Source organism: Suncus etruscus, chromosome 15, assembly GCF_024139225.1.
Source record: "Suncus etruscus isolate mSunEtr1 chromosome 15, mSunEtr1.pri.cur, whole genome shotgun sequence".
NCBI classification, from domain to species: domain Eukaryota; kingdom Metazoa; phylum Chordata; class Mammalia; order Eulipotyphla; family Soricidae; genus Suncus; species Suncus etruscus.
Window position 1 is genome coordinate 59,507,279 of NC_064862.1, and position 15,927 is coordinate 59,523,205.

The 15,927-nt window shown below is 51.4% G+C and overlaps 2 protein-coding genes across 3 annotated transcripts in view; one reads left to right on the forward strand and one right to left on the reverse strand.

The window, feature by feature from the left end:
• Positions 1–15,927, reverse strand: part of RNF40 (ring finger protein 40) — a 21,601-nt gene continuing 5,674 nt past the window's right edge. Inside the window, exons 1-20 of one of the 2 annotated variants that reach the window (XM_049789095.1) lie at positions 13,820–13,861; positions 13,512–13,712; positions 12,831–12,998; positions 12,560–12,701; positions 11,471–11,677; positions 10,873–10,994; positions 10,500–10,646; positions 10,338–10,412; positions 7,583–7,702; positions 7,171–7,350; positions 6,911–7,046; positions 6,201–6,322; positions 5,689–6,116; positions 5,485–5,602; positions 5,224–5,373; positions 4,828–5,040; positions 4,627–4,752; positions 2,900–3,040; positions 2,713–2,814; positions 1–1,088 (exon numbers count right to left, since the gene is read on the reverse strand). In XM_049789095.1, coding sequence (XP_049645052.1) covers positions 912–1,088; positions 2,713–2,814; positions 2,900–3,040; positions 4,627–4,752; positions 4,828–5,040; positions 5,224–5,373; positions 5,485–5,602; positions 5,689–6,116; positions 6,201–6,322; positions 6,911–7,046; positions 7,171–7,350; positions 7,583–7,702; positions 10,338–10,412; positions 10,500–10,646; positions 10,873–10,994; positions 11,471–11,677; positions 12,560–12,701; positions 12,831–12,998; positions 13,512–13,640 — 3,003 coding nt within the window. In that variant the 5' untranslated portion in view covers positions 13,641–13,712; positions 13,820–13,861 and the 3' untranslated portion in view covers positions 1–911. Of the gene's footprint in view, positions 1,089–2,712; positions 2,815–2,899; positions 3,041–4,626; positions 4,753–4,827; positions 5,041–5,223; positions 5,374–5,484; positions 5,603–5,688; positions 6,117–6,200; positions 6,323–6,910; positions 7,047–7,170; positions 7,351–7,582; positions 7,703–10,337; positions 10,413–10,499; positions 10,647–10,872; positions 10,995–11,470; positions 11,678–12,559; positions 12,702–12,830; positions 12,999–13,511; positions 13,713–13,819; positions 13,862–15,927 lie in introns of those variants that run through there. The other variant, XM_049789094.1, reaches the window with a different exon arrangement.
• CFAP119 (cilia and flagella associated protein 119) overlaps positions 14,299–15,927 on the forward strand; it is a 6,086-nt gene continuing 4,457 nt past the window's right edge. The window contains exon 1 of the mRNA XM_049788129.1: positions 14,299–14,481. Coding sequence (XP_049644086.1) covers positions 14,299–14,481 — 183 coding nt within the window. The remainder of the gene's footprint in view (positions 14,482–15,927) is intronic.

A 15,927-nucleotide genomic window follows, 5' to 3' on the forward strand; every position in this document is an offset into this window, starting at 1 on the left:
TTTAATAGCCTTTACAAGACATCACTGGAGAGGCAGTGGTCCAAAGGGACCCTTGCCTGTCAGCAGCTCTTCTTCAGGCCCTTTGGAGCTTCAGTTTCCACAACCCAGGGTTTGCCTGGGAAGGCAGTTACTGGGAGCTTCCTTGGTACATGCTCATCACAGGGCCTTAATGAAGCTCTTCTACCTGGAATGATCGGAAGTTGGCCCAGAGGCTAGTCTGTCCTTTCCCCATCTGGGAAATTCTGCTTCCTGTGCAATTAAGGCCACCAGGATGAAAGAAGTCAAGTCCAGAGACCCAGTGCACTGGGATGCACTAGAGGGGGTTAAGTGGGCTTGAGACTGGAAGGGGGCATGATTCCAACAAAGACTCACTCCTGGACTGGCACTTCCAAGATGAGAGAATGGCCTGGAGAAAGGATGGTATCCCTATCAAACACTCAGCACTCAAAGCTGACCCGAATGTCTAGGGAACCCACGGAGAGAAGTCCTGCCCGACTAGGACAAAAGGTCTTCCCGGGTTGGAGGTTTCGGCTCAGAGGCCCACACTTGGTCCTCCTTGGGAGTTGTAAGCCAGTTTGTGGGGGAGGTCAAAGCCTGGGGAATTCCCTTCAAGGCTGGGCTGGGTCTGGATAGAAAGAATAGACTAATAGAAGGGTTTGGCCACATCCATAGGCACAGTTGAGTGTCCTGTGGCCCTCAGACCCCTCGCAGCCAACCTTTCTGCAGAGTGGAGGCCCCACATGCTTGGCTGAATCCGTTCCAGATGATGTTCTGGAGCATTCTCCCCCAACCAGGTGGGGGTTGAGGGGGTTGTTGGGCCCACAGGGTCCAGAATGGAAGGACAGGGTGTGGAGGAACTGGGGGCACAGCCTCCAGAGTCCATAGGTTCCAAAGTTCCCTGAGGTATGGGTTCAGCTGATGTAGACACGATGAAAGTCGTGGGCACCAAACGCTGCGTTGCACTTGGGGCACTTCCTCTGGCGGGCCTCATAACGGCCCCGCACACACTCGAAGCAGAAAACGTGGAAGCACTTAGTAAGGACTGCATCCTTCTTGCGGGTGTTACAGCAGGGACAGGTCAGCCGCGCCTGGGCCAGGCAAAGGCATCACTTGTGACAATCTGGACAGTGTCCACACCTCACAATGACATCAGGAAGTGGTGCATGCTAAGCTAATCACATGGAAAACTGTCCTTAAGGTTCACCATAGGGATGTGAGGATGAGTACTCTCCAAATAAGGAAACTGAGGCTCAGAGCCTCAAAACTAGAAAGTAGCAGTGAGGAGAGCTAACCTATTAGTGCAGGCTGCTAACTAGGTTCCTTTCAAGCTTCATGACATGCTTTAGACTGACCTCTCCACTTGCTAAATCATAGCTAGGTAACTAGTGTTACGAAAATCTGCTGTCTATAACCCTCAACAGGCTGGCCCAAAGATTTGGCTCTGGGCCCCTAGACTCACTCCTCTTTGGTTTTCTTTTTTGATGGGGTCAGAGCGATGGCACAGTGGTAGGGTGTTTGCCTTGTACGAGGCTGACGCAGGATGAACCTGGGTTCGATCCTGGCGTCCCATATGGTCCTGCAGCCATGAGCAATTTCTGAACTCATAGCCAGAAGTAACCCTGAGTATCACCAGGTGTGCCCCCCCCCCAAAAAAAAAAAAGAACTTAACAAATTTTCTCTGTCTCTAGTCTTTACTTCCTTTTTTTGGTTTTGGGGTCATACCCAGTGACGCTCAGGGGTTATTCCTGGCTCTGTGCTCAAAAACTGCCCTTGGTAGGGGCTCAGGAGACCATATGGGATGCTAAGAATTGAACCAACATTGGTCCTGGGTCAGCTGTGTGCAAGGCAAATGCCCTACCGTTGTGCCCCCCTCCCTTTGGTTTTTGAGTCGCACCTGGCGGCACTTGGGTTAGTCCTGACTCTGTGCTCAGAAATAGCTCCTGGCAGGCTCGCAGGACCATATGGGATGCCCGGATTCAAACCAACATCCGTCCTGGATAGGCTGTGTGCAAGTCAAACGCCCTACTACTGTGTATCTCTCCGGCCCCTAGTCTTTACTTCCTTGAGCCCAAATCCAACAACAAATCAAACTGCCATCTATGGGAAAATTCTTTCTAAGCTTTCTGTCTGCCCCCCTGCCTGCCCACTCACCTCCCAGACCATGAAATTCATGTCCTTCCTCCCATATCCAGCTTGGCCACACAGTCTCCAAACTAGGGACCTCTGATTCCCATTCTTCATGATTATCTGGACTCATTTGTTTTGTCTTTGGGCCACATCTATCGGTGCTCAAGATTTACTCCTGGCAGATTTAGAGGACCATATGGGATGCCAAGGGTTGAACCCAGGTCAGCTGCATGCAGGCTACCTGCTGTGCTATTGCTCCAGTCCCCTGGACCCATTCTTCTGATGGCCCTTAGCCATACCTCCGGGAAGCTTGCTAACCCTAAGCCTGTTGAAGGGCCTGCTGAGTTCCCACAAATCACTGCTTATTCATTTCAGCTGTGGCAGGTGTGCGCTAGCCTTCCCACAACTAGCTGGCACTGTGGCTATCAAGTAGCAGGTACCATCATGGCTCAAGATTCTGTCTAGTACCTGCTATCTTACTTGAGATGTCCCTAGAGTCTAGGGCCTAGACTATTCACTATGCTTCTTACTAGCCTCCCTCCCCAATTCCTAGGTTGATGAGCCATAACCCAGTCTCATGCTAACCTTGTACTCCTTGATCTCTTCCTGGAGGATTTCGTCAGCGTCTGCATAAACCTCTACCTTCCTCTGCTTCTCCAGCTTGCGCCGCAGTCGTGAGATGTCCTCCTGAAGCAGAGAGGATTGGGCTGAGTGAAGGGTCTGTACCCCACCACCTAATCCCTGAGTCCCACCAGCACCATCACACACACACCTGTGCCCTCTTGAGGTTGAAGCTTTCTTTCTCCCGAGCTGCCCTACTCTCTGCCAGGCACGGCTGGATCTCCCGCAGTCTCGTCTGCACATGTTCCAGCTGCACCTTCAGGTCCTCGGCCAGCTGCGCTGCTTCCACAGCCTGTGGCAGGTGGGAGGAGGGTAATCTCCTGAGCCCAAGTTAGGCACGTAGAGCCAGAGGCCACATACCCTCGCCCATCAAACACTCAGTTGTTCTGTGATCTCTTGCATTACCCAGGTCAGAGTTAAGCTGTCTGACAGCTCCTTCTGTTCTGAGACTTCACATGACTCTTCTCTTTACACATACTGTCCCTTACAGTCCCCTCAACTCCAGTATTTCCTTTTCTTTTGCCGTTCTTCATGAGAGTTAATGCAATTTACAGTAATTATGTTTTATCTGTGAAGTTACTAGTTCTCTTGATTCCTTAAGCCTAGAAGTTCCAACTCCTAGTAGGACCTTTGAGCTCCTGGAGTCTTCCCAGCACTCAGGCAGGTCCTAGTGTCCAAACAGGGCACAAATGGAACTGTTTCATTAATGAACATAGAGAAGATGAAAACAAATCCATCCCCTCAATCTCAAATCCAAGTTCACTCTGCTTTGAACAAAATCGAATGCCCTCCTTAAGGCTGTTTCCTCATTAACAAAAACTACCATAAGAATGAAGAACTAACAACAAAAAGAAAAAAAAAAAAAGAAAAAAAAAAGAATGAAGAACTAGGGGCCGGAGAGATAGCATGGAGGTAAGGCATTTGCCTTTCATGCAGGAGGTCATCGGGTAGAATCCCGGCGTCCCATATGGCCCCCTGTGCCCTGCCAGGAGCAATTTCTGGGCATGGAGGCAGGAGTAACTCCCGAGCACTGCCTGGTGTGACCCAAAAACCACACACACACACACACACACACACACACACACACACACACACACACACACACACCTGGTGTGACCCAAAAACCACACACACACACACACACACATATCCTGAGTGCGCGCGCAAGCACACACACACACACACACACACACACACACACACACACACACACACACACACACACACAGAATGAAGGACTTTGGGGGGCGGAGAGATAGCACAGCGGTAGGGCATTTGCCTTGCAAGTAGCTGACCCAAGACCAACGGTTGTTTGAATCCCAGCATCCCATATGGTCCCCCCCCTTGCCAGTCAGTAGCGATTTCTGAGGGTAGAGCCAGGAGTAACCCCTGGCACAGTTGGGTGTGGCCCCCTCAAAACAAAACAAAACAAAAAAACAAAGAATGAAGGACTTTGTAGATAAGAATGGTTTCAATAAAAGACAAACAACCTACTGTTAAGAAAATGAAATTTTCCAGCTGGAGAGATAGCATGGAGGTAAGGCGTTTGCCTTTCATGCAGGGGGTCATTGGTTCGAATCCCAGTGTCCCATATGGTCCCCCATGCCTGCCAGGAGCAATTTCTGAGCCTGGAGCCAGGAATAACCCCTGAGCACTGCCGGGTGTGACCCAAAAACCACAAATAAATAAATAAATAAATAAATAAAATAAAATTTTCCTAAAAGACTGAAATGTGATCAACACAGAGGTGACCCTCAGCACAGGGTCACAGGGACTGGGACAGAGCAGTTATGGTCAGAGGCCAGTACATCTGTTTCAGATTCTTAGAATCAAAAGAGAGGCCAGGAGGCGCTTCCCAGGGATCAAGTCCAGCCTCACCTTCCTCTTGTTGAGCTCCAGGGCCTGGCTGCGCAGAGTCAGCTCCTTCTCTACACCACCAAGGTTGCCCTGTAAGGCCCGCTCCTTCTCTTCCAACTTCTGCACGGTCAGCAGCTGGGCATCCACCTGAAGAAGAGTGGGCTCAGTACTGGAGGGCCCCGACCTCTCCAGCTCTCCCCCACAGGCCCAGAGAGGCCATACCTGGGACTTAAGGCCCAGAACCTGCTCTCCCAGCTCATCCTTCTCCTCGCGCAGTAGCTTGTGGATCTGGTTGGCCTTGATCCGCTCTGACATCAGCTTAAAGTTGGCATCATCCTTCTCCCGCAATTGTTGAAGAAGCCGCCCATTTTGCTCCTGCATGTCCTCAAAAGCCTGTCCTGTCACATCCATCTCTGACAGCAGTGCCTCCTCCTCCTGCAGCAAGTGTGCACAGATGAGAGGAACTGTGGTCAGTGAACAGGCTGACCCTGGGGAGAGTGCAGGAAGATACAGCTGAGCCAAGAACGCAGATGAACACTGGGTCACCTGCCAGAAGAGGCCCCGGGGAATTATGGGCATCCTCACTCAGAGCAAAGGCAATGGGAAAGGGAACTGTACCTGCTTGGTGGCTCCCAGCTTCCGTTGCAGATGTTCTATCTGCTCCTCTGCTTGCCGTATACGCCGCAGGGCATCTTCATCTGCAATCTTCTTGCTCTCCCTTCTATCTCTTTCCTCCAATTCCCGGATGCGGCTCCGCAATTCATCGACCTGTAACAGCAAAGCTCCCTTGTCACTGCTTCCTGGTGACTTAGAACCCTGCTCAGATCAGAAGCTCCAAAGGAGCCTCTACAAATCTCCCATGAACCATATCTGCCCTACCTCTGCCTTGGCCTTTCGTTCAGCTGCCATGAGCTGCACCTTATCCCGCTGTTCCTTGGGCGCTGACTTGTACATGTCCAGCAACAGTTTCATCTCCTTCTGGCTTTCCTGGGCCTTCCTGGGGGCAGGCAGAGAGGGAGGTTTGGAGAAAAGAGCTGGGGACAGGTTGTCAGGGGTGGGAAGGAGACAGGTCTAGGGCCTTACTTGAGCTCTGCTCGGAGACCTTTGAGGAGCTCTGGCTCCTTCCTCTTGGCCTCCTCCATCTTGGCCTTCTCCCGATCAGCCCGTGAGAGAGCTGAAGCTACCGATGGGGCTCCCAGGCCAGGTCCTTCCCGCTCCCGAAGCTCCCGCTTGGGCCTGACCTCAGGTTCTCGGATCCGGGAGGAGGGACCTTGGGAGCCAGGGGTGCCAGCTTGGACCTCGTCCTCTGCAGGGAGAGGCTCCTCCTTTTTCATTGAGGATGGAGTAGTGGCAGCACTAGGCACTGCTGCCAATTCCTTCCTGTTCTCTGGGACACCTAAAGGGCCCGGCCCTCCTTCTTCTTTCCCTGGAACTGGGGTACTGACACTAGAGTCCTCTGGATGGCCCACACTGGGGATGGAATGGGCAGAGCCACTGGCCTGGGCCCGGAGCTGTAAAGAAAGAGAACAAGGCTAAGATGAGATGATGATCCCTGGAAATGGGTTAAGTCTTTTCCTGAATAGCCCGTGCCTCACTTTGCCGATCTCAGCCTGTACTTCCCGAAGCTTCCGCTTATACCGCTGGGCGTCTCCCTTCAGCTGATGATTATGGTTTTGGAGGCTGCTGATCAGGTGGCGCATCTCCCGGTTGATGGGCCCTAGGGAAGAGGGAGCTGGGTTGACTGGATGCTATCCCCTCAATGGGGAAAGAGGTAAAGCAGAGCATTCACTCCCATTACAAAGGAGAGGAAAACTGAGGCTTTAGAAAGGGATTTTGCCAAGGGCTGGAAAGATAGTACAGCAGGTAGGATGCTTGCCTTGTATGTGGCTGACATGGGTTCAATATGAAGTATGCAATATAGTCCCTCAACACACCCAGGAGTAACCCCTGAGCACTGTTGGGTGTGACCTCCAAAACAAAAACAAAGGAAGTGATTTTGCCAACTAACCCACAAACTTGAAAGCTATTCACTTAAAGGAACCTCAACTTTGCTATTTATTTCTGGTAGATTTCCTAAATCCAAATTTACTCCCAAAGAACACATAATTAATATAACAAAAGTTAGTTCCTCTCTAAGTTCCTATCCCTTACCATCTTCATATCCTTCTATTTTTCTGTCACTGCTCTTTTGGTCTCTGCTTTTCCCTTCTGTATTCTCCTGCTCCATTACAAATGTGATCCGCAACAGCAAAGGTTATCTGGCAGCCCCGAGTAAGGCCCTGTCATGGCCTTTCTTCAGACATACCTGCCTGCTCATTGGCTGCCAGGTTCTGTTCAAACTCGATGCGCAGCATCTCATACTCCTTTCGTACCTGGGCCAGCGTGTCCTCCAGCTGGATCACCTCTGTACGCAGCTTCTTTTGTAGTCCCAGCTCATCACTCTGTAGGTTGAGGTATTAAAGATTCACTCAGCCCTACAGCCCCTTGAAGACTAATACTGAGGGCCAATCCATGCTCCTGCAGACATGCATGACCCGGAAGCCACCACCTACTCCCAGGCCATACCTCCATATGCTCAATATGCCTCAGGTGGGAATTCTTGGTGGCTAGCAACAGGCCCCGGGCCTCATCCAGCTGGGTCTTCACTTGCAAAGACTCATTGTAGAGAAGTGAGAACTGAGCCTGCAGCATCCGATATTCGCCCGTCTCCCGTACTACCTCCTCAGGAAGGCTCCGAAGGGCCACCTGGAGACACACAAATGTTAGCAGAAATCTGGGAAACCAAGAGAGACTTAACAGGCAAGCACCTGTTTTGTAAGTCAGAGTCCTGAGTTTCATCTCCAACATCACTCTGTTCCCCAAGCAGTGTTGGAAGTGGCAACAACCCTCCCCCCCCCCCCCCAAAGAAAACCAACCTAAAGCAATCAGCAAGAGGCCACAGGGCTCAGTCTTGCAGACTCAGGTCCTCCCAGCCCACCTTGAGACGCTCATTAGTCCGCACAGCCCCCTGGAGTTCGGCCTGCAACTTCTCCAGCTCTGCCATGCGGCTGTTGGCCAATTCTTGGTTTTCTTCTAACTCTGCATTCAGCATCTCAAACTATGGAGTGGGAAAGGAAGGTCATGGAAACAGGGGCAGGGCATGACACATGCTTCCCTGACTTCCTATTGGCTCTATTCAAGTTCTCTAACATAGGACAACAATGAGTGGCAGGGATGTGGCCCAGTAGTAGAGCGTATGGCTTATAAGTGTGAGAGCCTGAGGCCTGATTCCCAGCACCATCAAAAACAAAAACAAGGGGCCGGTGAGGTGGCTCTGTGTCTGCCTTGCAAGCGCTAGCCAAGGAAGGACTGCGGTTCAATCCCCTGGCATCCCATATGGTCCCCCCAAGCCAGGGGCAATTTCTGAGTGCTTAGCCAGGAGTAACCCCTGAGCATCAAATGGGTGTGGCCCGAAAAACCAAAAAAAAAAAAAAAAAAAAAACAACACCCAAAAAACCCCAAAAACAACCGAACAAAAAGAACCCATAGGACAAGGGCCTTTGGATTAATAGTGCAGACGGTAGGGCACTTTCCTTGCAGATAGCCAACTTAGGTTTGATTCCCTGCACCCCATGATTCCTGAAGCCCAGTCCTTCCTTCATACAGCCAGGTGTAGCCCAACACCCCTCCCCCCCTTAATAATAGAGCAAAACCCACAGGATGAGTTGGAGAGTTAATACAGTGGGTAGGGTGCTTGCCTTGCACATGGTTGACCAAAGTTCAATCTCTAGTACCTGACCTGATCTCCCAAACCTGCCAGGAGTAATCCCTGAATGAAGAGCCAGAAGTAAGTCCAGAGGGGACCAAGCAATGTAGCAAGCAGGTAGGGCATTTGCCTTACATGAGGCTGACCTGGCATCCCATATAATCCCCCGAGCCAACCAGAAGTGTCTTTTTTCTTTTTTTTTTTTATTTGGGGGGGGGCATCCAGTGGTGCTCAGGGGGTACTCCTGGCTCTGTGCTCAGAAGTTATTCCTGGCAGGAACGGGGTACCATATGAGACGCCGGGGATCAAACCTGGGTTGGCTAGATGCAAGGCAAACGCCCTACCTTGCTGTGTTATCGCTCCAGCCCCCAGGAGTGATTTCTGAGCATGATCCGGGAGTAACGCTTGAGTGCTGCCATGTGTGGACCCTCTCAAAAATAAAGGAAGCACTGCGAACACAGGGCATGTCCCAAAATCCAACCCCCCCCCCAAAAAAACCCCCCAAATCTATAGGACAATGATGAATTCTGGAGCCCTGGGGACAAAGCAAATGTCAGCACTCTCTTGTTTCCCGGTGAAGTATGGTTAATGCTGGGAACTGAATGGGTGATAGGGAAGCTTCAGAGGCGTTGAAGTGAAAGGCTTTGTGAGGAAACTTCTCCATGGTTTTAGGGTGCCTGCTGCGGACTTCACTACTTGTCAGGTTCCCGTCGTTGTTGCTCATGGGGCAGTTACTCCCCCATGAAAGTGTAATGAAACAAACAAAAAGCCCAAAGTGTAATGAGCCAAGAAAGGAGAGACAAAAGCAGAATGAGCAATGATTAAATGCACCCTGTCAGTGAGGCTCTTCTGCCAACTAAATCCAAAAAAAAAAAAAAACAAACCAGTTCCATCTATCACCCTCAGGCATTTTCCCTTGCAGTACAATCAACTGATGGACTGGTTTACTCACAACTCCTCTGTTCCCCCAACTAGAATCTAAGCCCCATAAAAGTTATCATTTCTGGGGCCGGGCGGTGGCGCTAAAGGTAAGGTGCCTGCCTTCCCTGCGCTAGCCTTGGACGGACCGCGGTTCGATCCCCCGGTGTCCCATATGGTCCCCCAAGCCAGGAGCAACTTCTGAGCGCATAGCCAGGAGTAACCCCTGAGCGTCACCGGGTGTGGCCCAAAAACCAAAAAAAAAAAAAAAAAAAAAAAGTTATCATTTCTGACCACTTTGTCCCCAAAATATGCACAGTGCCTAGTTCTTGGTTAGTGTTCGGCAATTACTAATTAAAGAAACAGAACAGCACCAGTGACAAGAAAGGGCCTGTGTTTGTCCTTAGTTTTTTTTTTTTTTTTTTTTTTTTTTTGTGGTTTTTGGGTCACACCCGGCAGTGCTCAGGGATTATTTCTGGCTCCAGGCTCAGAAATTGCTCCTGGCAGGCACAGGGGACCATATGGGGCGCTGGGATTCGAACCGATGACCTCCTGCATGAAAGGCAAACGCCTTACCTCCATGCTATCTCTCCGGCCCCCGTTTGTCCTTAGTTTTGAAGGGAATTTCCAGGGAACAGAAAAGGTGGGGATGAAAGCTAGAGTAATAGTACACCAGGGAAGGCATTTTCCCTGTACATGATTGACCTGGGTTCAATCCCTGGCATCCCATATGGTCCCCCAAGTATTGCCAGGAGTAATTTCTGAGTGCAGAACCAAGAAATTTGGGCATGGAATGATAGCACAGCAGTAGGGCATTTTGTCTTGCATGCTGCTGACCCAGGACAGACCCAGGTTCAATCCCCGGCATCCCATATGGTCCCTGACAGGAGTGATTTCTGAGCACAGAGCCAAGAGTAACCCCTGAACGCCACTGGGTGGTGTTTTTGGCCCAAAAATCAAAATCAAAACCAAACCAAACAAAACCAGAACCAAGAACATCTACAGATGTGGCCCAGGGAAAAACAAACAAACAAAAAAAGGTGAGAATAGAAAAATGAGGCCTCCTTACCTTCTGCATGCTGAGTGTGATTTGACCCCCCTGGAAGCCTGAGGAGCTCCCAGACACATAGTAGCCAGAGTTGAGCTGTGGAGGAAAGGTACACAGAAGGGCGTGTTGGAGAGCAGGTAGGACCTTAAGGCCTGGTGCCATCTTACCAACACCACAACTTACTTGCTCCAAGGCCTCTGCTAGGTGCTTATTGAGCTTCTGCTCACGCTTGCGCAGCTTCTCAATGTCCCACTGCAGGTCCTCTACTGTAGTCTCCATCTCTAGCACCTTTGTCTCTGATGATGTCACTTTGTCTTGGAGCTCAGAGTACTAGGGACAATGAAAGGGACAAATATTTAGAGAACCTACCCTGCCTCTATTTACTTATATTGGGGAAGGTTTGGGCTATAAACTACTGTGACCTTGGCAGTGTTTGGGGGGTCATATGCAGTGTTGGGATCTAACCAGTCAGCCACCTGGCAAGTGCCTTATTACTTGTGCATTCTCTGGGACCCTGCCCTGTTTCTAATCTCAGCCCCCAGAGCCCAACTCCAACCTCCAAAGAGATCCGGTGGTGCTTCTCCTGTAGCTGGGTAGCCAAGTCCTGTAGTCGTCGGTTCTCACGGCCCAGCTCCCGGGTGCGTGCCCGAGCCCCCTCATTGGACAGCTCACTGTCCCCTGGGAAGGTAGGGTATGGGTGAAGAGTTCAGTTCAAAGCAGTGGGGCACAGCAGCAACTCATACCAGAATAAGTTGTGTCCTCAGGTGACCCACTATCTCTCTCATCTGTTTTCCAGGACAGAATCAGGAGTCCTTATCCCCACCATACAAAGGAAAGCCAAATAGTTTTATGGCGAAGAAACACGTGTCAGCCTGCTGGAAGATCTGAGCTCTTGCTGCTATGCCTTACAGATCAACAGTTGCCACTGATGTTTGTGCCAAGTGCTCCAAAGATGGGCCCATCTGATTCACACTAACAATTCCTTCTATTCACAGCTCTGGGGCCCAAGTTCCAGAATCAAACAGATCCCATCTACAACTTGTCCCTTTCTTTGAGAATGTGGTTGACTTCCTAGGGCTCTGGGCTGAGGGAATAATATTCAGAAAGCAGCAAATGGAAATGGACATCACTGGGGAGGGGCACAAAGTACTAACCTCGGCTGTATACTCGCTGACAGAGTCCCTCCACCTGGCGCTGCAGGCAGTCTGAGGCTTCTACAACACGGGACACCGCTGCCTTGGAGAATTCCATACGGCCCTGTAGCTGCAGCTCTACCTCCTCACTACTGCTAGCACCCAGGGCCACCACGAAAGCCAAAGCTGGCTCACTGAGGGGAGGCCGCAACTGCACTGGCAGGGGATCTGGAAGAAGGATAACAGCAACAGTTCTCATCACTGTTCCAGATGGAAATCTTTTGACAGTATGGATTCATGTATCAACACAATAGCTGCTAGATATTATCCCTACCATCTAGCTGAAACACTGAGGAGGAGGGTAGACTATAATTGCCCAACAGCCCCAAAGGTACCAGATCATAGCTTCAAGTAAACTGTGTCTGCCTTCCCAAATAAATCACAATTTCTTTCAGAGATCCCCTAAACATTTTTGGTAGGACCAGAAATAGAACCCAGGATATCATATATTCAATGCAAATGTTCTACTGCTAAGTTCCATTACCTCCCTCAATCCCAAAACTCTTTTCACTTATGGTTGATAATCATTTTATCTCTCTTTTTTGGGGGGTTTTTGAGTCACACCCAGCAGTGCTCAGGGGTTACTCCTATATCTGTGCTCAGAACCTGCTCCCAATAGGCCCAGGGGACCATATGGGGTGCTGGGATTCGAACCACCTTCTGTCCTGGATCAGTTGCGTGCAAAGCAAACACCCTACTGCTGTGCTTTCTCTCCAGCCCCATCATTTCCCCTTTGATAGCAGAATTTCTTTTGGCTTATCTTGACCAGTGCCAACTATATGATCAACAATATAGAACTTCCCAAAATAAAATGAGAGTGTTAAAACATAAATTACACTACACACAATAACTTGGATTCTAAAATCCAAATCCTTACCCACTAAGTTCTTACTCACTTGCTCTACTACCAAACACAAAAGTGATTTTGTGTATAGGAGAAGGAGAGAGGGAAAGCAGCAAATCCAGAAGTTTAATATCAAAGACCTCTGCTCTTCAGTACCTTTTTCAGAACTTAATTAAGCTCCCCAGATTGCAGGACTTTGGCCCTACCCCTCAGTTCTGATGTCCCTGGCTCAGTCAGTAGAATTTCATCATGCACTGGCCCCTCCTGTGTTCCGGGCACCTCTGTCCCTGAAGACAGCTCCCCCTGGTTTTCATGGTGTCGGAGAAGGGTTTCCACAGTTTCATCCAGCTGAAGAGATAAAGCACCAAGAGTTACTGATTTCTCATGTGCCTCCCCACTGGACTCCTCAACTCATAGAGTAATCTGAGAACTGGCAGCCGGGTCCAGGCCAAGCAGTGGGAAAGCAAAGGTATTCACCTGGGCCCAGTAGCGATTGACAATGAGAAGAGTAGCATCATCGGTAGCCTGCCGCTTCTCTAGTTTCTCAATTCGCTCTCGAAGTTCATCTTCACAAGCTTGTCGCTGCTCCAAGCGCTCTGCTAGTTTCTTGTTCTTGAACTGCAGAACTTTCAAGTCCATTTCCTCCTACCAAGGAAAAAAGGGGTCACAGAAGAGGCCATTGACAACCCCCAAAAAGTCCCAGAGGAGACCAAGTTGGAATGAACGGGAGAAGGAATTATAGTATCCCTAAGCTATCTGCTCACACGATTTGGTTTTGGGGCCACACCAGCTGTGCCCAGGTACTCCATGCTCAAGGGTCACTCCTGGCCGTGTTTGGGGAGCTCTAAGGGGTGCCCGGAATTGAATTCAGGTCAGCTGCATGCAAGGCTCTTTAACCGCTATTAAAGCTCCTGTTCAAATGATTTAAAGAGGCTCAGACCCCCATAGAGACAGTCACTTTGCTATGGGCAGGGTTTCAGTGTATTTCTGCTCTGGCTCAGGAGTCTTTGACATGCCCTGTGACCCTTGGGAACCTGTATTCCTATCTGTAAAGAGACAGCAGGCATTGTCCTCGGCTTCCTTCAACACAGTGTTCTGCAAAGTGCTAGCAGAGACGGGCGTCTGGCCCATCGAAGGGCTGGAGCAGCACCCACGAACCGTGGAGGAAATGCCTCCGAGACGAATGGGCTCTATCAGAGTCGTCGTGGTCTTTTCCTCGCGGCTGAGCTTCTCCGGGGGTCCTGAGCCCCCATCGCCAGCGGCGCGTTTGTTGCCGGGTCCAGACATGGTCGCAGTGGACAGAAACCGGGTAGGGAGCCTCCGGAGACGTCAGGAAAGAGGCGGCGGCACTTCCGTTCCCTGCAGGAAACAGAAAACAGAAATCAAACGCGGGAGACACTGCGCTTCCCGGAGCTCCATCGTCCAACCCCGCAGGGTGGCTCCCGCATCGGCCCTAGGTCCCTCACCGCGGCGGACTCAGCCCAGCGCCGCCATGTTGGGCCTCGCCGGAAGTCCCCGGGCCGCGGCGTAGAGCGCAGGCGCCGGAGCCGGAGCCGGAAGTGGCGGAAGACCCGCCTTCCCTGTCTCACCTCCCATTGGCCGCGCTTTGTCCCGCCTCTGCGCCCCTTTAGCTCTCTGTGATTGGCCGGGAGGCAGTCCCCATGGTAACCAGTACCGCGCTTTCCAGCCCGGAAGACGCGCACCGCCCTCGCGACAGTGTGGAAGGGACGGTTCGGCGGCGGGAGCGGGTGACAGTTCTTCGCGCGTGCGGATTCGCATCCCCCTCCCCATTGGCAACCGCCCTGTCCTCTCTTCTCTTCGCCTTCCCAGAACGTCCGCGAACTCGCCTTTGAGGCCTCGAGAGTCAGGAGGCGCTCTCCGAGCGACAGTTGCTGCCCGAGCCCCTCCCGCTAGTGATTGATCACTCGCGGCAGCGAGGAGGAACATGATCGGTCAGAAATCCAGGCAGTCCTTGGGACCTCAAATGCCGTGCGAGCTGCCGCGGGAACCTGCCGGGATTGTGGGCTCCATGGAGGAGCTGAGCAGCCTCACGGGAACGGGGGTGATCGCGTCCGAGACCTTGGCCTCTGGCGCCGCAAAGGAAGACCCCTCAGCCAGCTTGTTCCCGGTGAGGGAGGGCGCATCCACGGTTTGAGGGGAGCCACCGGTGACGCTCAGGGGTTACTCCTGGCTCTGCACCCCGAAATTGCTCCTGGTTTGGGGGGGACCATATGGGCGGCCGGGGATTGAACCTAGGTCCGTCCTGGGTCAGCCGCGTGCAAGGCAAATGCTATAGCTCCGGCCCTCACCGGTGGCTTTTAACGTCCAAAACGTTGTCCGGCCGCCTCAGTGAAGCGGATTTTCAATCTGCTCGTGACTAATACTTGGGGACTGCTTAAGCCCCCGCCCGCCAGCGTTGTGTGTGGTTTCCAGACTGAGAAGGCAGCACAGCTCTGCCTTATCAGATTCATTCTCTCTCCGCAGCCACCTATACCCCAACCCCAGATCTGCATGTGGTGAGTATGAAGAAACTTGGAGAAAGGTACATTTCCCATTACTTGTACTGCTGCTTTTGTGCTGAATAGCGAAATTACCCCACTTAAGGATGAAGAGATGATCCGGGGCCTGAGCACAGGAGTACGGTGTTTTGCCTTGCACGGGCCGACACAGTTCCATCCCTGGTATCCTATATGATCCCCCAAGCACCCCCCAGGAATGACCACTGAGCAGAGCCAGGAGTTACCCCCAGTAATCCTTGAGTACCGTCAGTGTGGCCTCAAAACAAAAACAAGCGAACAAAATGCATTTATCAGATGCCTTGAAAACTGCTCACCTCATTTGAGCCACAGAAAATGGCGAGGGAGTCAAATACTATGGGCCACCACGTGAATGCTGAAGCCCACCGCGCTGGGGAACTTGTGCTCAGCCTTATGTTCCATCCCTGGTATTGGGTTGTGTTCCTGCCCACCTTTCCCAACACTAGCCCTGGTGTTTCCATAGCACTGATGCAAGCCTCAGACAGGCCTACACCTTCAGGCCAAGAATCGCTTGTGGGCCCGTTTTTTTAAAAGTGTTAAGGATAGGTAGAGTGTAAAGAACCATTCAAAGGCTTTGTAAATGCAGAGAATTAGAGGCATTCACCCAGACCTTATTCAAACTTGGCAGTGAAAGAGTTGGACTCTGAGAGGGAAGACACTTGCTTAAGGTGGCATGGAGCCAATAGTAATAGCAACGGCAGGGTGTTTGCCTTGCATGTTTCCCTGGATGGACCTGGGTTCAATCCCCTGAGCCTGCCAGGAGCAATTTCTTTTTTTTTTTTTTCCTTTTTTTTTTTTTTTGGTTTTTGGGCCACACACAGCGATGCTCAGGGGTTACTCCTGGCTGTCTGCTCAGAAATAGCTCCTGGCAGGCACGGGGGACCATATGGGACACCAGGATTCGAACCAACCACCTTAGGTCCTGGATCGGCTGCTTGCAAGGCAAACACCGCTGTGCTATCTCTCCGGGCCCGCCAAGAGCAATTTCTGAGCACAGAGCCAGAGTAACCCCTGAGTGCTGTTGGGTGTAGCCCCCC